Raw genomic sequence first — 23425 nt, 5'->3', positions numbered from 1 at the left:
CTATATTATATTGTAAGCAGTTTATATTATATAGTTACAAGCATTGATAAGTACTGTTACATAGTTTTAAAATTTTATTTTGTCTTTTTCATTAATAAATATACATAATACTAATCAATAAATACACAGAATTAAAACTGCTAAGTATGCATTTACAAATATTGCCAATGTATTTCAATGTTATGTCTGTAATGCCTAAATGTGAGATTTTTTTTAACAATAACAAAACTGTTTCAAGATCTATTTTGTAATAATCAACAACCTTGATTTGTGATACAACTTTCTTGAAATATATAGAATAGCACCTTTACTGCTGCCCTTAAATTAATTGCTGCAAACAAGTTTTAGTGGTACCTTGGCATAATATACTGATGGTATATAACTTCTAAACAGATGGATATCTAGTTTTTGGAATCTCCTTACATATAATATGGAGACTATAAACTAGCTCCAAATCCCATCTCTAAATTTGGGAGTAATAAAAATAACAGCATATGTTATGGCCATTATATTAGACATATTTAAGTATTATCATATCTCATATTATTAGTAAATGCAAAGTGTTACTCTAACATTAATACTTGAGCTACCACTAATAAACTGGAAACAAAGAGTAAAGTACAGGCATATAACCAGAGATTTTTGGAACTTCTTACATTACATTTGATAATAAGAGAATAAACAATTTTGCAGTTACATCTTAAAGTATAAATTTTTTTGATACAAGTATTCTCCCTATATATCTATCTTACCATGACATCACCAAATTATACAAATTAAAATCGTAACAAAATAACATCTGTACATTGAATATTTTTAAACAATATTTGCTGTATCATCTACAAACAATACCGAAGCCAAAAAGTACTTTATCGATTTCATCTGTATCTCCTGGCAAAACGCAATAACTACTGAATAGATTTAATACAAATTTTGCATGAATATTAAGAGGTCAGTACAACATAATATAGGCTACACAATATTGTCACACTAAATGCAGATTTTTGCTGCTTTATGGTATCCATGACAATACAAGTAGGAGCTAATAATGTAAAAAAAAAACCAACCTAATTTTAAAATATTATTTTCTCTAACATTCTGTGTTGAGGTAATTTCTGAGCATATGTCATGGACATATATATAAATTACTGCAGTTTTATCAAATCCACTTTATTTATGCATCTCAACTTATTATTATAATTTAACTAAATAATAAACGAATAAGAAACTTAAAATATTCGCACCAAATCAGTAAAAATACTAAGACTGCGAGAGCTTAAAATAATAGCTTGATGTCAGCTCAATATCCATTCAATAGAATCAGTCCTTCATGTTGTCAACCAGCTCATAATTTCCAACCGCAGCGAATGTCCCAATGCATTCCTAGTTATCTGTGAACATTTATTTTCAATAAAAATAAGTCAAAATACTAACCTTCTTCACATTAATAAGCAGCGTTGTAATAAATTTAAATAACTTCGTAGCTAATCACAGGTGCATAAAATTTTTAGGTTAAGCACCGGAAAGCGCCGAAATCGCACCTTGCAATATTTATTTATTCCCAAATATTCAAGGGAAATGTTTTTATGTATGGAAGGCTGTCGAAGAGACCCATAAGGAGTGGGCTAAGTTCTTTTCTCAGTGTTTCCATCAGATGCAGGGATGTATTGACCCATGACATGTATTGAGAACTTGCAATTTGACTCTAATACTCAGCTATTCAGACTTGACAACAAAAATAGTTCCCAAGATCTGAGTGCACTTTCTAAAACTTATCTCGACAAGTCCTGGAATACATACTGGAATGAATCAAAATTGATTAAAGGTAAATTCTATGCCTCAGTCCAACTAGATATACCAAGGCGTCCATGGTTTTTTTCCCACAGATATGCAGACAGATGGGTTACCTCCACAATATGTCGCCTATGTCTTGGTCATTCCAGCACACCTGTCCACCTGCACAAGATCAGAGTTAGAGATCACTCCTTGTGTGAATGTGGCTTGGACGACGGTACTGTATCTCATATAGTATTATCCTGTCCTAAACTTCTTCATCCCCTTTATGACGCTCTTCCACCGAAATTTCCCCGTCCAGTAAACATTGAATGTTTGTTAACGTCTGTGTTTAGTCCTTATTGTAATTTTTTATGTAAATATGTCAAATATAATAATATTAAGCTGTAAATATGTAATGTAGAGTGTATTTTGTATAATATTGTTTTGTTCCAGGCTAGAAACTAACCATATAAAATAACACTATACTCAAAAAAACCTGCCACTTATAAATTATCCAAATTAAATTCGTACAAAATTTCCATAACGTGTCTCTTCAATTCCACTCGATATTGGCGAAATAATTTGCGCCCGACTGGTGCAGCCACACGCCATATCACAAAAATTGAATTGAATTGAACTTATGTCAAAGGGTGATAAGCACAATTGTGGTGCCGCTCATAGTTTTAGGCCTTTCAGCAATCGTAAGGCGGCAATGGATCTCAGTGACCAGCCAGCTGTCAGTTCTTCCATAGTCACCTGAGCGGATTGCCGGAGAGCGAGGATAGGCTGGGCGGGCCGCTGGTGACACTGAGCCGCTCGGCTTGTTCGTCCGTCTGGTTGTTCCTCAAGTCCTGCAGGGTATACACCAGTTTTGTCCACTCATCATGGCGCGGCTGGTACACTTGCTGTAACACATTTAATACGAGTTAAAGTGTAAATAACCAATTGCCTGTTATTTTATAGATAATGCCTGAACACCGGCTGGGACTTTATTTTAAAATGTATACATTTTCCCTTAAAGCTATTATGTATCTTATGAAGCCTACTAGAATTAGTTACAAACAATACCTTATTTCTAGTGTTATAATAATGACAATCACCATTAAGAGCAAAAAGATGACGATTTCTGTGAACGTATATTAAATTTTCATAAATGTACTGACAATGAACAGTCATAATATTCATTTCTTTAATTTTTTTTTTTTTTTGGGCAATAGGTATAAGTTAACATCCAGGTAGAGGTGAGTGATAAATAATGTCACGGAGAAAAAATCACAGTGATTGCCGTTCTGGACTGTCACAGTGATCTATCCCACAGAAACAAAATCACAGCATTCTGGAAGTCATTGCCAACGTTACGTACGTGTCATGTGCCAGTGTTAAATTGAGCCTGTAGCGTACAGGTCATTTAATGACATATCGTTATGTTAGATCGTAACAATAATAAGAAGCGCCTATAGCTTACTAAAAGGCCGCCAACGCTCCTGTAACTCCTATGGTGTTGCAAATGAATATGGATGGCGGTGATCACTTAAGGTTCATTTGTTATTTTATAGTTACTGCGTATCACGGTTATTAAAGGAACTCTATGGAACTATGAACACATTGGAATCGAAGTGACTGTCAAGGTGATTTTATGCAACTAGAACGACAGTCACGGTGACAGTAATATAACATTTTTCCACATCGCTACACCCAGGTAGGTCATGAGCTGGTTCTGTAACCCACCTCGGCCAGCTCGTACAGAGATATCTTGCCGGCGTCGTCCCCGGCGGCCACGAGGGAGCCTCCTGCCGACCACGACACGCGATTGAACGCGGCGCCTTCCTCCGACGAGATCGAAGCTATCGGCACCTGCACACGACAACACATGCTCAATACGTGATTACTGAGAAATAATAAATTACATAAGGAATTTAAATTTTGCTTATTTTATCAGATAGTTTCCACAAACAACTCTGTGTTTAAAAAAAAATAGAAATCTGCCGTTTTGGTGCGCTGTGTACATCATAATTCATAATAACAAACAAAAAATATGGAGAGTATTGGTAGAAACATTTGTAGTAATTCTTTACGTCAAAGTAGCTCTGACCAATAGTGTTGCTTTTCAACTATTTTATCTCCCAGAATTTCTTTCACGTGTTCTGCAGACGTCTATGAAAGTCAAAGGAAAATAAGTTCCTCTAAACCACATCATGAAAAACAAATATAAAATAAAATTGTAACTAATTTAAAACAAAACCGGACATGTAACCCATTAATGAAAATTACTAATAACAAGGGATAATAAATAATAACGGCCTTACAAATAAAATTGGCATAAAGTTATAACTAAGCATAAACCAAGAATATGTAAAATGTTTACAAATAGACATATTGATCACGACTGGGGGCCTACTCCTAAAATCGATATTCGATAAATCGTGGCATTAGTCGTGTCGAATCCTATTCTTAGTTACATCGTATTCAATGTCGAAACGATGATTGAACAAACGAAACATTTTTCGATATCATCGGTCCTAACCCTACTCTTAGTTGAAAATGTCAGAGACGAATATTCGAATTTCACAAATAATCAAACGTCACTTTTACGATAATCTCAACGACACCTTCTAGGCTGTCGATGCTAATATCTTTTCAAGATGTATAGATATATTTGCCATTCAATATACATACTTAATAAATATTATTGAAATAATTATATGTAATTTACTATTCAACAGGATTTTTTTACTACTTAGTCATTTAAGTTATTTTGTTGATCGTTTATGCGTAGAAATAATGCAAATGGCCGCCTGAGAAATAGGAAGTCGACGAGAAAGGTCGAGTTACTTTTTTTTACATTTTATTATCCGCGAGTTTTGTATTATTTATTCAATTTTAAATGGTCATATTATATACATTACATATTTTTTTAACATTAACTTTATGTGCTAATGATCCCAATTTTTTGGTGCAGAGTCTGGCATGGTCCTTAGCGCCTAAGCTATGTTTTGACTTTTGACACTTAACAGCGACGTAGCACAGATAATGTTTAGGTTTGAACATATTTCATTCACACTAACATCGTAAAAAAAATCAAAATATTCGTCTATGGTAACGATAAACGATAAGGAATTCGAACATTTGTTAGAGTAGGGTAGTTGCGATATATTCGGAGTAGTATCGTATTGTTCCGAATGTATCGTTGTCGATTTTGCGAGTAGACCTCCTGGTTTGTTCGGACGTATAACGTTTCCCGCGTTTATTTGCAAGGCAGCTTGTCATTCGGAAAACTTCAGAATTATCATTGTATTGACAACAGTGTTGTCAACGATATTGTAAACATTTTGCATTTTCTTTGTTTATCATCAGTTATAACTTTATACCAAGTTTATTTTTACAAATATCCATATTTATATCCATGTTTTTCAATAAACTCTTACGGCCTTACGGCTTGTTTATTGAAAAACTATTTGATGTTTATTTAAATCGTATGCATATATTTTATTTTACAATAGAAAAGGAACTTGGCATGAAATGGACATCTATACATTTGGAACAAAAATTAAGGACAATCCTAAAAATAAAACATAATTATATAATGTTGTTCGTAAGTTGTTTTTAAGATCATCATAATCTCGTCCCACACTTAGTATTTCGATCGATTGTAAGCAGCAAATTTTCCTAGTAATACTTGAAATAACATTGCTACACAAGTAAGGAATAAATATCGATCGACCAACGAGCAAGAAAATAATAGTAGTACATTCAGATAAAATTGGTCCTTCGAGCCGGACATGGATCATACCTCGGTGTCCCGGTTCAGGTTCCACAGCACCAACTTGCCACCCGCGTCCACGGTCGCGAACAGCGCGGGATGCACGGGAGACCAGCGCGCGTCTGACACATAGTCGCTGCTGTCTTCGAAAGAGTACAGCGGCTTGTTTTCCTGTTCAAGAACTACATGTTTAGCCATTTAGGCAAAAGTATTAAATTCTATTAAATGTTTTTATTTTATCAGTAGTTTTATCTTCTGCCACTGGAAAAAATCGTCAATTGAATAGCAAAATATGAAATACGTATTATTTCCGAATAAGTAATGAACTTGTTTCGAAACGATAATAATTAATTAAATGAATATTAATTATTAATAAGGAACCTACCAGACAATATACGGCCACGCCTTCATGTGCCGCTTTTACATTATACGTAGAACATGCACGCAGTTACGAAAAGCCCGTTATTAACCGAAGCAATCAGGTAATATATGTAACATATTCAAATATTTTAATTCAAAAGAGGATATGATATCACTTATTGAAAGTCAAAAACTACCATAATACAATCTGTTGTATTGATCGCGAAATGTGCGAACGTGATTGCTTTCTGTCCGATGTATATATGTAGTGTTGATGTTAGCAGTACCTTGAGGCTCCACAGCTTGACGCTCCAGTCGACAGAGGACGTAAGGTAGAGGTGGGACATGTCGATTGTGCCGGCCGCAGCGTGGCACGACACTGAAGTCACGGGCCCGGCGTGAGCCTCCACGCACTCGGCCACGCCCGCGCGCTGTCCGTGACGACACCCTGCACCAATACAGACATGAACGTTGTGCACATTCCGAAGACAGGGTCAGCGAGCTGCAGCAATACTCGCCTGTGTACACGTTGCCGTCCTCGGCGCCTAGGACGAAGTTGTTGACGTCGGCATGCGGGAAGTCTAGGCAGGTTACCGCGACCGCCTTGCTCTGCCGGTGCTGTAGCTCGAGGGTTTCCTGTGGCTGGGAGAGCATGTCCAGCGACCACGAGCACATGCGCCCGTCCGTCGACACGGAGATCAGGTTATGCGCGTTTTGACTTCCGACGACTGACAGGCAGTACACCGGGTGCTGTAATTTAATATTTTTTTCAGTGGACCATTGAAGAGACCAAAAATCTAATACGCCAATTTTTTCAAACTCACAGTGTGCGCCAGGGATGAGAGAGGAGAACGTTGAATGGGCGTACGCTTCTGTACACGATTGTCCCACAGGACTATCTGACCAGAGTATGTTCCGCCCAGAATCAGGTTTTGATGGAATCTGAAGATAACATTTAACATAAATTAATAAAGAAAAACATTAGGTTTATCATGTACATCATTTATGAAATTAGGAGTGTTCTTTTCTTAGACACTAAGAATTAAATTAGCAGCATTTAAAAGTAATTCCCAGGATAACAAATAAATTAATAATGGGAGCGGTCCAGTAGGGCTGGAATAATAAATATTGTATTGAACAAAACCACTTTTGCTGTGGGCGTTTAAATATTGGATTATCAACTGTTTTTTTAACCTGGCGAATGTGGCGCTCATCACCGGAGACTGACAGTGGAAGATGTCCTCCGGCGTGGTCTTCTTGAACTTGGTGTTCCACACCAGACAGACCCCGTCTGGTTCGTGCGGCGCGTCATCGCTGTTGTGGTAGGCCGCCAGCAGCAGCTCGGGGTGAAGCGGCGACCAGTCCAAGCACGTGACGCAGCGACCGCGCGACCAGCGTTCGTCGTAGAACGTTCGGACCAGTGACAGGCGAGCGTCCGACTTGTCGTCTCTGGTGGCGACAAGTATCAAATTTAGTTACGACTGATATTACTATCAATGGTAAAACGCCAAAGGTATTTTTAAACCCATGTAGTATAATACAAATTAATCAAGATATAATCGTTACACAGATCTAGAATGCAATTAGACGGGGGTACAGCGATATTTAGTAAGCGCGGACTAGGTCACTGTACACAAGGTAAAGACTAGACTTCTTTATGTTGAAGAAACACTCACTGAGCACTCTCGCTGTCACCACCGCCGGTGTAGTCCGTGTAGATGTCAACGGACTCTGCCAGCGCGCGCTCGATGACGCGCCCCGCTCGGCTGATGAACTTCTGGAACTCGGCGGACAGCATAATCGTCTGCTTCTCATCGTTGCTGAGCTCGCGAACTATACATTACATAGATATTGCTTACATAAGACTCCGTTCATGCAGGATCTTTTCTTTACAGAGGTCTTTGGTGTCTAGATCAGCCACCCATCCCGCCACTTTTAATAGATGCACAACGTCGAGTTGCGTTAAATAATATACCGTGAATATCTATACCAACTACTCCATTCGGTGTATACTTTAGGTACCAGGACGTCATATACCATATTATGGACTAATAAAAGATATAGGTAGAAGTTCCATATAAATATTGTTGTGTTTATGTCTGAAGTTACCTTCAGCTATATACTTTTACTATTTAGACATTTTCTCGAGGTTAAATATTGGGTGTTAAAGAAAACAGTATTACAGAGATTGTCTTGCACAAAGTGGATATAAAGTCGTCAGTCATTCTTCTGATATTTCAAAAGTTAGCTATCAGTCATATGTTCGTATATCGTACCATCGATAGACATACAGACACATCGTCTGTCAAAGATCAAAAAAGATATGGACGCGTGCTGTTAGACCTAAAGAGCCTGTCAATGCTGTTAAAGCCAGAATTCATCGAAACTTATAAGAAAACAAATAATTTTATCGCGGTAAATGAAGATTTACGCTAGGACTCTATCGCGTATCGTCACGAAGATTTAAAGGACATGTCTTAAATCAGTCCCTACAGTTTAAGAGGGTGGCTCGATTAAAATGCTTGTTGACCCTATTCACGGGTAAAATGTACACTATTTACCATCTCCTACCAACTAGTCACAAGCTACTTTGGTCACATTGCTCGGATATAACCAGATAATCTGGAGAAACTGGGTGTAGTGGGAGAGATTGTGGACGACATACAATCACGGCTTCGATCACTGAGCCGCTGGCCCAGCCAAATAGAGGCCATAACTTGACTCAATATTCCGAATTCTCCGCAAGAAAGCCGAGCCGAGTAATGTCCAGGACTCTTGTTGATAAATCAGCGATGGTCTATCTGAATAAGCAGGAACTTCATTAATGAAATACACGCAGAGAAAAATATCTTGTCAATTCATAATTGGTAAACTTACTCTTTTTCTCTTTCTCCTCCTCCTTCTTCTCCTGTGGGACAGCAGTAACGGCTGGCTGCACCTCCTTGACCGTGGGCAGGCCGTGCGGCAGGATTCCCGGCGGAAGTTTGCCGTGGAACGCAGCGTCTTCGTCGTCACCTTGCCGCGCGCCATCCCCGTCGAATGTAAGCACTGGACGGTGAATAAGAATGGCCCTTGTGCGCCGGCCAGTGACACATGCGTGATACCCCCGACTTACTTTGCCGTTGTGTGATCATTTATGATTGGTGACGAGAATCACATAAAATCACATCCAGTCTGGCGTTGGGTATAATAGCATTATATCTGATCAAAAATATAAATTTGACTGCGTCCGAAACCAGAAATATAGCCTCTAAATCGTATAGGATAAAATGAAATTAAACAAATTTATTTTATTTATTTCAAAGATTGCATATACAATTTAGTGGACGAGGCTTCCCAGTAAGTTGTCTTATCACACTTGTATTGGGAAAGTCTCGCTTTATAAAGTAACCAGTAAAATGGGATGAAGTGATACTTCTCTTTTCGAATGGATAGTAAATTCTGACTTTCAATAATTTTTGCCCTATTTGAACAATAGAGTCCTTCGAGTTTGAATCTAGATGGTTCGAATATATGCCATAAGTTTTGTCAGTCACGTTCAATAACTTTAAAAGCATTGAGAGATCGACGGCGAAAGGAAACAATTTGTACGTTATGCATTATATACTAAACAATATACAGCGTGGCGATATAAGTATGACTTAGGCTTCAAAGTAGATCATGTAATCAATCGTCACATTGGATCGACTGGTTGCTGACATTTTTCCTCCCATTAGCTCTTTGCTTACAAGTTCTCTTCACATTGGTATTTTTATTTATATCAGAGCGAGGCAATCGGCTCGGTCATTCCTTTTCTTTAGAAACATCCCCAACATGACCGTTAAATACTTATACGAGGCTTAACCCACATGACCAGAGCCATTCCAGAACTGAGATTTCAATAACCGAATTTGTAATCATCATAACATATAACAATTAATGCATTGATCAGATATATAGTTTTACGGCAGGCTGGACTAAAACATGTGAAATTGTAGCAATAACTTAGCCAACATCCAGGGTCACCAACCGACTGGGTCCCAGAAACAAAATTTAATAGTGAACAAAAACCATCCCCTTTTCCAGTTGCTTCATTTTTTACACCCAACGGCAATTTAAGTAAGTCCGAAGTGTACCTATGATTCATGAAGTTTAGTTCATTTTAAATTAAAAAAAATATGGATTTCGTTTAATTCAAATAAGTAGATATCTACAGCAAATAAAAAAGCTTTTAACTATGAACGGAATTCTTATTCGAATATTGAAAATTAAAAAAAAAAGGTTAATATAGATTACAGACACGATTACGGACATAACAAAGTCAGCTTTTCAAATAAAAATTAATCTTATCCCATAAAAAATCACCCAGATACATGAGCTTCGACCGTGGGTAGACGTGTTCAAGATCCAAGCGTTAACAATGCCGCTCATAACTAAAACACTATAAATGATGATTCAAATCATAATAATGATCAAAAAAGTGTTCATAAAAACTTCACAAAACATAGCCTAACATGAATTATGGTGTTGAAGGCGTATGTAAGAGCATAGTTTGTAACTATAACTACTGGCGTGATGGAAGGGTTTCGACTTACCAAAGATTTGTACAAGTGGCCTGTAGAACTAATTTGTTTCGGCGTCATTAAATTTATATATTATGAGAAAAAGTGACGAGGCGATAAAGTCGTTCACAAAATGGTACCTAAGCTACTTTAATTTGAAATTGTAAAATGTATCGTGTGAACTGTTTGTTGTCCCGAAGAAATAAAATAAAAAATAAAAATAAGCTATAGGCTGCCCATTAGAAGCAAGGCACTCAAAATTCTTGGTTGACCTCAAAACTTCTGAGCAGCATCGCAAATGCGCTCGTCAGAAGATATTAAGATTAATTATTAGCCAAGTAATTTCACTAGCTACGGCTTCTTTGAAACCGAAAAACGAATGCTTGCACATTACTGCTTCTCGGCTGAAAAGGGCGCCGCTATGGTGCAAATTAGCCTCCCACTTTAGAAGAAAAATTTAGAAACAAAATTGAAACAATTATTAATAGCAGCGCCACGTGTACAATTCTTATGATTCGTTGAGACCAATTATAGGTTAGAAATTAAAGAGTTAACTCAAATCTAGATCAATCAAAAATTTGTAAAAAAAATAATAAGAGAAGACTTAGAAATGTACGTAAAATATTAGCCAGATGGTTTGATGTTTGAAACGAATAATTAGGTACCGCAATTGATTTATAATTGAAATCAAGGAAACGAGTTTAAGATATATCGTAAAAAGGTAACCCCGCACATCTCGCAGGAATACACAATTTTACTTAAGTACTTAATTTAGGTACACTCTTATTTAAGTATCAGTTGTTCTCTGAGTTACATTTCTATACAATAATATAACTGTTGACATTGCATAATATTTCACTATTTATTCTTAAGTGTGAGGGTACAATATTTCACAACGTACAAAATACACCGACAAATAAACATAATATATCGGTTTTTTAGTTATGGCAATACTGAGACAATTTAGAATGTATAACTCGACTTGAAATCGACTCATTCTTGGCTACATTACAAACGATTGTAAATGATTTCGAATATCTATTTACTATTACTGTAAAAACAAGTAGGAATGACAGTAAGGCTGGAGTATGTGCTCGACCAACGGTCAGCGCTGACGTCGGTCAAGCGTAGCGCGAAACCATACGCGCTGATCATAGTGTGTTTAGTGCTCAGCTGTCAGCAAATTTGATTGGACGTGTACAATTATTGCGAAGAAAAATGAATCCATTTGTAACCTCTTTAATATGTGCGTACTACTTACGAAAATAATTACGGAATAAAAGAAGGTTGCTCGGTCAGTGTCGCATTAAACGCACTTATTTATCGCCATAGCGCGTCAGCGGACCGACGTACGCCAGACCGAAGATTCTCGTCAGTGCGACGTAGCTGTACGCTCGTAGCAATTCATCAGCGCTAGATTGTACGCGTGCACATGTTTTCATTCTTTTAGCTACGCGCGACCAACGTCAGCAGTTGGGTCCGTATTCTTAGAGTGTGAGGATCAAAATGAAACCATTAACATTCCAGTAAAGCTATAAAATAACTGAAAAGTCTGGCTAATATTTTACTTATAGCGATTATTGCAAAAAATCACATAAATGAATCATGAAATAAAACACAGAATGTAAAAAGCATTTCGTGACAGAAAGCAAGAAATAATTGAATGCAAAAAATCTTCCCGAGCTCTCCACAAGAGAGATAAAACATTAACAATTAAAAAAACGTTACTCAGATGGAACAATGACTCAGTATCATGCATATTAAGCATGCCAAATATTTCTGTCACATGCGTGTAAATAAAAACGCCGAGTGAAATGTTATGATATTTAATAAATATTATAATAGGCTCAATACCAAATGTGAATATATATAGGTTTTCTCAGATGCATATATTTTCTAGAATTTACCCATTCAAAACTATGATGACCAAGATATCAAATTTCTCACCGCTACATTTTTTTTAGATAAGCCACTTTGATTTGTTCCTTCATTGTATACATAAAGAGGAACGTATGTAAAAAGTGTACCATGCCAGTTATAATAGACTACTCTCGTATTTTCTATCACTAATTCCAATGATTATTTATGTAAGCATAGTTTTAATCTTTACTAATAATATTTTATACGATACTGCTCACATAATGGTAGCACTAATTTGATTATTCGTGCAAATGACTAAACCAACGATACATTGCCTGGGATTTTATGTTTCAAGAGGTATTTTTGCGCTCATTGTTATCGGATTTGAATACAAGGCTTAGCACTGTTTGAAGTAATCTAGCAATAACAAAAAATAGCAAAAGATAGCGATACAGATAACGATTATATTGAAAAAAATAATCGATCTACGGTTTAAAACATAAAAAAGTAGAACCTTTTGTTTGAATCAGTGCAGCTAATATTTTCTCTTAATATTACATATTAATGAAAATGACGAAAATCCATGGAACTTAATTATGGTTATTTTTTCAGTTTACTATTTGTGAAGTAGGTACCTACATTAGTGTCATATAACGCATCATTTGTTCATAAAGTGAAACTGCAGATTTAAAATCCCCCACTATCAAGAATTTTGACACGAGAGACTATTTCAACGATAACTGAAGATTGAAAGCCTTTATATATTCACAAATAACTCGAAATTGTCGTGTTAGCAACTACAAATAAACAGCGTTACATATATGAAGAAGTTAAGTAACGAACAGTTAGCAAAGTTGGAACGGCATACGGGGCATTTTTTGCCTATACATTTTAACACAATTTAGATTTACTAATGGAAAGTAATTGCTAATTTTTTTTTCTAAGCGAATATATAAATCGAATCGTAAATCAGCCATAACATCGCATTAATATCTCAAATTATTTCATAATATATGGTTATGAGTCTCTTTAAAAGATTGCGATGAATTGCCGTTCTAACTCATTTAATCTGTTTCGTGGTAATGGCATGCTAGATAAGAGTGGCACAGGCTCTACGTAGGGCGAGGTTAGCTCAGCTCTATGGTTCGGAATTGAAACCTACCTGTGAACTCGTCCTCCCACTCTAATACCGGGTTTAGATTGTACTCGTCTTGAAAAGGGAGGTAAAAACAAAATATGTCAGTATTTATCGACCATTATTAAAAATAAAACATTAAAATACACACATGAGCTTTATTTTACAGCGTGGCCTATGAGACACCATTTTGATACAACTACAAGACTGACTGAACCGATCGGCATATTTGTGGGTATTTTGAAATTTAACAATAACAAAGAGGTGAATCTTTTTGACCATTCGTGAAATAACGAGCCGCGAAATATTCTCATCATTGGTATCGTTTATACTTGAAAGGAAGTTAGAAATTTTGTAGATTGAATATTACCATAAAGATCAAACTGATTAGATTCTTTTCCGATTTCTTTAGAGTAGTGACAGTGGAGAAGGCCAAAAAGATTAACAAAAAACAACAACCAGTCCTCAAGTTAAATAAAATGGGTCGGAATGCGTTAAAACCTGTGCAATGTATTGTTAGTTTGAGACGGAAGTGTGAGTGAGATGATATGGCGTACCCCATACCACCACCATAATACACATATACTGGTGTGCTGATGCGGCCACTGGTGGTTTACACCACGTGGAGAACTCTGGAAGGCCACATTTGTAACTCGCAACGAATCAGTTAATTTTACACCTTGTCTAACCAAATTTCTCGACTGCCCAGTCGAGTAATCTGGCTGATATGTTAGTATATACTAGAAGCGTGGCTAGGAACTATACAGTAAGGAGTAGTACAACCGACACCAATGTTATTCACCGAGATATCAAAGTAGAAAGAGTTAGTTCTGATGCACTCGAGAGGAATAATGACTTACCGTAGTAATCAGTTGCGTGAGCTATATGGAAGAAAAACAAGTTTGGCAATTAAATTACACTTGGTAAAATAGAGGTCCTAACTAGGTACAGATTCTATACATCAACTACACTGAAATACAATGGAGATGTTTAAGCCTGACAGGTAAACATTCCATTGAATTTCCAGTGTTAGATAAGCTATGTAATTTAAAGCTCTCAGGGCATTTGGTAGATCAGGTTAACCTATTCTTACTGTTAAAACCCAGCAGGAAACTTTTACTTCAAAACTGCCAATACATAATAGGCAGATTTGAAGTTCGGATTCTACGGCAGAGATTTTTCTAAGTGGATCTTAACTTTTCATTCACGATACCCTTTTTTTATAGCTTGTATCAAACAATACCTGTGTCACATCAACATGCATCGTGATCAAATTATTTTTCAAATTTAAAACATGCATATCGTGAATTGAGTAACAATGTCAATATACTTCTGAGACGTAATTTGTATGTCCACATTATTTTACAGGTTGTTTTAAAAATATGAGTGTCTAGACACCCTACTTTTATAGAGACAAATAGATACAACTAACGACACATTTTACATTTCACAAAGACACGCCTAAAATTAAAATATTTTAGCTATAATTCGTAAATACCTCCTTATTTCGTACCTTTGTATTCAGATAAAGTATAATGTAAGGCTATCTCACAAAAGCAATGTCTTGGTAGGTAATGCAATATCCTTCGCAATCTTTTAGCATTTACTAACAATTTAAGATCATCTTTAGTAAGGGTGTGTCTAAGTGAAACGCAAAAAGAACCCAAAATGAAACACTGCGGTTATACTATTGATTTTCTATAAATTATTTTGATTCAATTGTTTGTCCCAATCTCGTATTAAATTAAAAACCAAAACTGAAACATGCTTTGTCCTGAACAAGTAAATAATTGTCAGAGTACTACAAAAATATTAATTATTAATAATTAAATAACGCGTTACATTATCCTCTGATAATTAAATACTTATGTGATTAATTGAATGGCAAATCGATAACGTCATAATGCTGCATCAAAGTAGTTGTCTTGAATTTCAAATAACTATCCATCATGGCTGACAAGATATGACTTAATATGATTGGTTGACTTTTGACTAATGCCGTAATATGATTGGTCGACTTTTGACTAACTGCGTCACAAGAGGTCACATTTGTTTGGTCCTTTGGGGCCGAGCACAGTTTTAGATTTAAAGCAATATTTGAATGAACCCTTTTGCATTGAAACATCTATCCCATATTTGTTCAAAACAAAAACAGCAAAGGTGTCATTAGAAATGGTGACGAAGCAAAATAGACGAATAAAAATATCCTTATATGGAATAAGAACGTGCTTTCGGCCCATTTATTAGCCCTTTCTAAAACCTTTACCATGCCCTATTTTCTGGGCATTTTTATAATTTAATTAGATCAATAAGACGTTTCCATCTTTGTGGCTTGACCACAGCAATATGCCGTTAGCGATGCTCGGGTGATATTAGTTGTTTTAAAAGGGATTACCTTTCCGTGTCCGCCACCAGTCGTCCATGTATCCTGCAAGCGGTGATGAATTGGAAGAGCAGCCTTAATTTGTCAGCAGTCAGCACAAACACAGACATTGCGACACACACTCAAACAGTATTTACTTTTATTGAAAGCTTATTATAGATTCTCTAGTGTTTGTCGCCGAAGGACAAGGACATTTGATGGAAAGTGACTATAGGAAATGTATTCGTCGTAAGCAATTTTATTAACTATCATAGTTCAATGGTAGTAGTTAAATCTAAGCATGTAGATATAGTCTATATTATGACGAATATTATAAGCAGTAACTATATCATCTATTCAAGTAATAAAATAATTGATAGGGAAACACATAAGTCATCTTGGCTTTACCCGAACGCGCGAAGTATAGGAACTTAATAAGTTTGCATGGCATTCACAAGTATAACTTTTGACCTAAACGAATAAATGAATAATTTATCAGATTTTATAAAAAAATGTTAATTATTCTGTTCTGTCAGTCTGCCAGCATGTTCTTTTGTGGCTCTGTAGAGACCAAACGCTTGGTTTTGATAAATTCTGACAGATCTATAAATTGTATTTCGTACACAGATTAGAATATTTTTATTAAGTATTAACTCTTGTACGGTCGTCAATGTAAAAAGTAAATACTGTTTGTATATAATTATAAGTACAATATCATTTGTTATTCACTTATGTCTCATTTGCAAATGCTGTTAAATCTATACTCTATGTTTTAACAAATAAAGGTTATTATGTTACTCGGTGTTTCTTAGTGTCAACTGTTGGTCAAGACGATATATAGCTACCTTCCTACTACAATCTACATGCACTAATTTAATGTGGATCTATATACTAATTTATCAATAGTGATATATGTATATCTATATTTTTTTTCTTTATATAGAGAAAATAAGATGTGGGTTAAAGAACATAATACAGGTAAATGACACTATGACGCGGTAGAGTGGTATTGCCCTTTAACGCGTTTTTACGACCTCGTAATTCGTAATAACAAAAATTAATCACAATTCGCAACAAGTATTTCCAATTGTTTGCAATTTTATAAAGGTTATTTATTAATAAAAATTAATAAAATTTAATAAAATAATCGACACACGTGCTAAGGCACGCGAAGCTAATTATGAACTGTACAAATTAAAAAATATCACAGCACAGATATATGTATGTGGGATATTTCCGCGTTATATAGAAGGATCGTGTTATATAGTATAGTATGTAACATCGTTATAATGTTAACGCACTATAGGGAAATACTTTCTGTATTATTTATATTACCTGACTGTTTATATTATGTGACAGCAAGAATAATTTACTATTATATACTAGCTTAACACAAAATGTGTATTATAATAAGATGTGTGTGTGAAGGTTTGTTAAATAATATTTAAGGTAATATTTTCATTATTAACTTGCTATGACAATCTTTACAGTGAATACATATTATTACAAAACAGTCCATGCATGTATGTATATTATATTGAATCGAACACCGAATAACACCATCATGTTAGTGAACAAACATTGCAAATGAAATCATCACCATCCATCACCCAGACATCACAGTTAATCAGAATATCACAGCAAAGACAAATTTTCAAAAAAAAAAAACTATATTTCGTAAAAAATACAACTGTTTAGTCACTATAATATTTCCATTCTCATATAGTTTGAAAATTTGTCAACACCTTCAAAATTAAAATATTTTTATACATTGACAAACCAATCAGATACTTGATATCTACACTAGACACATAGCTACCACTGCTTCAACACAACATTCAATTTGATTGATTAATGTATAGTGGGTGTGCCCACTACGACACACCCTATTGACACAAAGAACCATTGACAGTGTGAACAGAGTTTTATCACAAATATCAAATAAAACCACTAAGATTGAAAACCTTTTGTAAAATAAATGTAAATAAGTTAAGTACAAGAAAGTCCCAAAGTTTTTGTTATATTCCTTCACATACTAATGTTTGCTAAATTAAAATGTGCATGCCTTAAGCGCTCATATTATACGTATTTTTTTAAAGTAATTTTAATACAGACAAGTTTTCCTTCATATAATAACCTAATTACTTTACTTCAAATTTTCTTGACGTCAATAAATTTTGAAGTTAATTGTCATAAATATAATAATGTTGTATAGTGTCAGCTTCTTCAGCTTTCTTTAAGCTCTATTTAAAATTAAAACAACATGGCTGCTCAAAGACCTAAAATTTCGCCACGTCCCTGCCAAAAAGAAATAAATTATAGCTAAACAAAACCGAATTATAGTGTAATTTACATTCCATGGCTTCCCAAATAATTAATGAATAGATTAAAAAACAGATCGAGTTAAAAATATAATATTTTTAGAAGTTATTGTGTTTACCCTGCCATTCGGACTATACATCCACAAGCCACTAAAACCATTTTTTTTTATGTAAAAATAGCAATTAATTATTTAAATTTGTTTAAATAAGTCAAAAGTTCAACAATCATTTATCTAGCTGACGATGTGCTTTTTGTTAAGTTTGTAAACATTTGTTAGAAAATAAGTCTAGCAACACTTATGACTCTGGTTGACATATTGTACTTGTCTATACTCTGCGTGCCAGCCATCTTGTTTTCTCTGTGGTCGCTGCTACGATAAAATTATTGTTGTTCTTATGTAATAACTAATAAGACTCTTTCATGTGCATCTCGATTAAAACTAATCCAAAGAAATCAGTATATTTTATTCATCAATGCCAAATAATCTATCACTTTTATATCATTGATAACATAATTGTTAAATACGATTCTATGCGACAAAACGTTGATATTTTGATTATTAGGCCCTAGTAGAACACACCTACGCGCTTCGCACTTAAGGCATGCATATACTTTAACAGGTAAGCTATTTTTAGGGAAAATATTATTTATGAATGTTTCATGATATATTCCACACCAAATTCAAAAAAATACTTCTTCTATAAGACTTACAAACTGAATTCAAGAAGCATCGGAAGTAAATACAGTAACAATAGGGTTAATAAATGACTTTAGTATTGATTCTTTTTTTTTTTAATTTTTATTATAAATACAACAACGTACCATCTCGCAGCTCCCCGACACTGGATGTGGTGGTCTGTGTCTGCTTCGTGTAGGTCACATTTTCTTTTGGTGGAATGTCTGTTGATTGTACCGACACAACTTGCAGTACATTAGGTTTTTTTGCAGCCCTAGAAGGGAGAATGGTTAATTAAGTTATGAAAACTTATTGTTTGTAATTAAAGTATTTCAATTGGTAATACAAATTAGAAAATTATAAACAATCTTTTACGCTTTCACAGTTAAATTACCTAATTTATATAGTATCTTATGCGTCATATTTGCTTTAGGCTCACCAAACTCGAACTTAAATAGTATAAGACTTCAGAGCGTATTCAAGAACGTTTGCTCTTATTAACAATAACAACTTAACGCTTGCAGTTAGAACTAAAAAGCCCGTTGACGCTGCATAAACGCCAACTCAAACTCGCCGAAACTCCAAAAGGTAACAAATTGCGAAATTTATCGCGAGAAAAAAAGAATGTTCTCGATAGGACTCTTTCACGTAACAAAAAGAAGACCTGAAACTTGGTGCTTATGGTCGATATGCAAGACATGACCTAAATCAATCCCTACAGTTAAAGAAACCAGTGGCTCGATCAAAATATTTGCTGTCCCGATATGAAAAGTTTTCACAAATGAAAAACAAGCAAACTGTGAGCTCATAGCTCAAAATAAGCTTCACAAGTGCTCGGTAAAGTACAACGTGACCACGTTCTACCTGCGTCAGTCATTGTTTAGACTTATAAAGGACAAAAGCTTATAAGAAGACTGCCTTAAAAACTGAAACCTCTTAGCTATTCGGTATTTAAAAATATACCCTGAAATTTCCAGTAAAAATCTACACCTGGCAACAAGGCACGAACTATCCAAGCTTGGCTCAAATTCTACGTTGCGGGTTTTATAAGTATAATAGCCCCTTGGACATGGGCGTAGCGAGGCAGGAGAGAGATTCATATAAACGCGCCCTAACGCCATAGAAGTGGGATGCGTGATGAGAGAAGAGGCAACAGACTCAACCAATGTCAATCGCAATTCGATGCTCCGCTCGGAAAGAGCGCCCGAATCGTGGATCGAAGTTGTCAATTTGAGATTGTTGTCCAAGCAAAAAAAGACGAATTTCTACGAGAAGTTTTAAATAGATTCTGAAATAGTCACTTTGCTTCACTAGTGGTGTAGCATTTTAGCCCAAATTATGGCTAGACTTTCATTGAAATAGTGACATTTTCTCAATAATTATTATGATCCTTAGGTGCTTAGGGGATCAAAGATCACAATATACAATACAGGAGACTGACAGTCTGTAACGAAACGTAAAAAATAGCTGGAAGTAACACTTTTCCAAGTTGTTTTTTGTTTTTTAAATGTAACCTTTAACATTTTTAATGTTATCAAATTCAGCCAGTATACAACAAACAAATAGTAGAAAAAGAGGTTTTATTATATACTACTTTCTCAGTTAAAAAAAGAAAAGCATTAAATGATACAAGAGAGGTGTGATATAATTACCCATGTGGTGGTAGACTTGATTTGTCTGTGTGGGGCAGGCTGGCATCCGGGGAAGCAGTCTGTGGTGGGGTTAGGGAGGTCATGGAAGATAGCGAGGAGAGCACATCCTTCACCGGGGCCACACCAAGTGACGACAGAATCTCATCCAATTCCTTACGAACATCATGGCCTGGAGCTGTAGATGCACGTTGCTGTAATGAAGTAATCACACTTTTTAATAGAAAAAATATTATAAATTTCTTTGAATAACGCAAGTAAACATTTAAATAAAACACTTTTTAAAGGATTAAAACGCGTGTAATTGTAACTACTCGTATGTTTTTACAGTAGATTTTGCGTTATAATTTAAGTTAACCCGACATTACGAGACCTTTCCAGATCACATTTTCAGGGGACTGTGGTTAAAATGAGTCAAGATAGTATTTGTCATAGTTGTCGTTATAAAGTTTAGCGCCATTTATTGGCTCGGACTTAGTATTTTCCTTAGACACATCTGTCTGTAAGCCATCGTTTATGGCAAAAAAGGAATGAGGCCCTGTCAGTATTTTTTTTATTTAAAACTATGTTAGTTTTTATTTGTATACCTATTATAATATGTAAGGTAGCATTTATATTTAACTAGTACTACAAACCTGAATAAAATATAGATATAGCGAGTATGTAGCATGTATAACAGTAACAGTCCAAAATTCTAGCCCAACGCGACATACAAACCTGAATAAAATATAGATATAGCGAGTATGTAGCACGTATAACAGTAACAGTCCAAAATTCTAGCCCAACGCGACAATCTGCTTGAAATACAAAATATCCATCTTAAAAAAGACTATCAGCAACCATGTTCTGAGCACAAATTATGTTTGATATGAGCTTCCACTGGCACTTTGACTACCCATCATTCTTTCATCAATAGGATGGTTCAAAATTAGCACTCACTACCATAAGATTTACTTAGAATCCTATAAGTGCAACAATATAATGCTTTTAAGATAATTGTAGGGATATTTTTGACATAACATATCTTTATAAACTCCTTAATAATAAAGTTGACATTCCCCAATTACTACATAAGGGGTGCTGTGGTGTTACTACCTTGTTTGTTGCTGTGGTGTTACTACCTTGTTTGTCTCCGGAAATGCGCGGTTCTGTGCCCTCCCCAGAAAACGACGGGCAGCCCGAGCGAGTGCTCGGAGAGGGTTTCTCGGACTCTGGTAGAGCCGGTACACTCCTGGGGTAAAATCTTTTTAAGATCCGCTGTCATATGCAAGTGGAGAGGGGGAATGGCCTCCGGTCTTCGACACTAACCTATGCAAAACATAGCAGCACTAGGCTGCTACTCCAAGCCGGTATTCTGTGCGAGTGTGGTAATTCACCCGGACAAGTCTGGCCCGATTGTGCTGACGTCATAAGATGGCAGCGTGACTCTCTCACTTCTAAAAAGCCCTTAGTCACCTCTTACAACACCCATGGGCCTGGGACTTCTCTATTCTTCTGGCCCGCCGGGCAGGCAAAGTACAGAGTAATTAAATTTAATTGAATTAAATGGGAACTACTTATTTTGAATATATGTGTCAACATGTTTACCATGATTGTTATTGAAGGAAATAATGGAAGAACAGACATATTAACGGGATTATCGAGATCAAGAATTTTAACAGCAACTCATATGGATGAGAAACTTGGTTGCTAACCTAACACACAGAGAAATTTATGCAACATCTGTGAGGTGTAATGGAGACTAGGTAATTAAACAAAGGATTAAAATAATTAATTTAGAGAAAAATATGAGCTATTGTCATATAACATCAAATCAAATCATGAATATTTTATATTTTTTGTTTTACATTAAGACATACTGTATACACAAATAGTTAACTGATGGTACCCAAGAGACAGGAGTAGAGTGCTTCATATCCACATCCAAATACAACAATATGCAGACTATATCCACTTAACTTGGAGGTCATAGTTGCTAGAGTTGAGTAAAGCACAATAGAAGTGTTAGAGGAAGCTTTTCCAAAGGCACACAAAATGGAAGCACATGTTAAAATTATACAATTGGGGTGTTAACATTACTCTCTGGCTGGGTCCTTATCTAACGATGCATGTGAAAAAAAAGGGAAAATTTTACTGACTGGCATCAAATTTGGAAATAAAGAGTTGTATTATCAAATTCAATAACTCACAGTTGCCTCTTCAGCATCTTTTTGTTCCTTTTCCCTACGGCGACGGTCTTTTTCTTCACGGAGAGCTTGCAGCTTTGCCTTCTTTCTCTCTAGCTCCGCCTTACGGTCAGACATACTGGACATAATGATTTACTAAAAGAATACTATTAAATTAATCGTAATAATATAGCAAGCAAGCATTACAATAAATTAGAGTGATTGACATAGATTTTATTAAGACACTATAGTATATTTCTATTGAAAGTTTTATGTTTTAGTGTTACCTTTCTTTATGATGCAAATATCACACACAATTTATTTAATTCAAATACTTTATATTCGTAGCATTTAAAAATTCGTATAATCGGCGCGGTTTTGCGGGACAATGTCTCAGTTAACTTATTGATTTAAGACCGGTTACCAAATCTTAGTTATACTGTGTCATAAAATAGGGTACACATATTTTCGTACCTCTTGCCCGATATATCGTACAAGAAACTATATCATTCTTCTTCTGAACTTAGTTCAATAAACAGAATTATTGTGAATCAATATCTACTAAAGTTCGTAACTTGGCACGTCAAATGATATAAATATGTAAATGAAAATCGCTATCCGTAGAATACACTTCACAACACTCAAATACAATCAAGTAGGTACTTATTCTTATAATTTTTATTTAACTTTCACAGAAAAACAAACAGATAAATATTTTTACTAACATTTAATACTGTTACCATAATATATTAAAATGAAAAATTCCAGTTCTCAAAAGAATATCGATTATCTATACCTACGTCGTCATGACAGTGATGA

General features: G+C 35.4%; 1 protein-coding gene across 20 annotated transcripts; it reads right to left on the bottom strand.

The window, feature by feature from the left end:
* Positions 1-5: 5 nt before the first annotated feature.
* On the bottom strand, positions 6-23425 carry LOC126976683 (cytoplasmic dynein 1 intermediate chain). 20 transcript variants are annotated; one of them, XM_050825168.1, is made up of 17 exons: positions 23407-23425; positions 22631-22762; positions 20445-20635; positions 18939-19066; positions 15828-15890; positions 14293-14313; positions 13460-13507; positions 8774-8944; positions 7573-7729; positions 7091-7345; positions 6721-6838; positions 6415-6646; positions 6184-6344; positions 5567-5707; positions 3505-3630; positions 2533-2681; positions 6-1391 (listed from the first exon to the last, which is right to left on the bottom strand). In XM_050825168.1, exons 2-17 carry the CDS (start codon positions 22751-22753, stop codon positions 1388-1390), a joined length of 2088 nt encoding a protein of 695 aa, XP_050681125.1. In that variant the 5' UTR covers positions 22754-22762; positions 23407-23425; the 3' UTR covers positions 6-1387. The 20 variants fall into 20 exon arrangements, with proteins under 20 accessions (XP_050681125.1, XP_050681120.1, XP_050681123.1 ...); XM_050825163.1 differs by having other exon boundaries at positions 23332-23424; XM_050825166.1 differs by lacking the exon at positions 23407-23425 and adding an exon at positions 23347-23368.

Source organism: Leptidea sinapis, chromosome 42 (genome assembly GCF_905404315.1).
Source record: "Leptidea sinapis chromosome 42, ilLepSina1.1, whole genome shotgun sequence".
Lineage (NCBI taxonomy): Eukaryota > Metazoa > Arthropoda > Insecta > Lepidoptera > Pieridae > Leptidea > Leptidea sinapis.
This window is presented reverse-complemented; position numbering and strand designations above follow the sequence as displayed.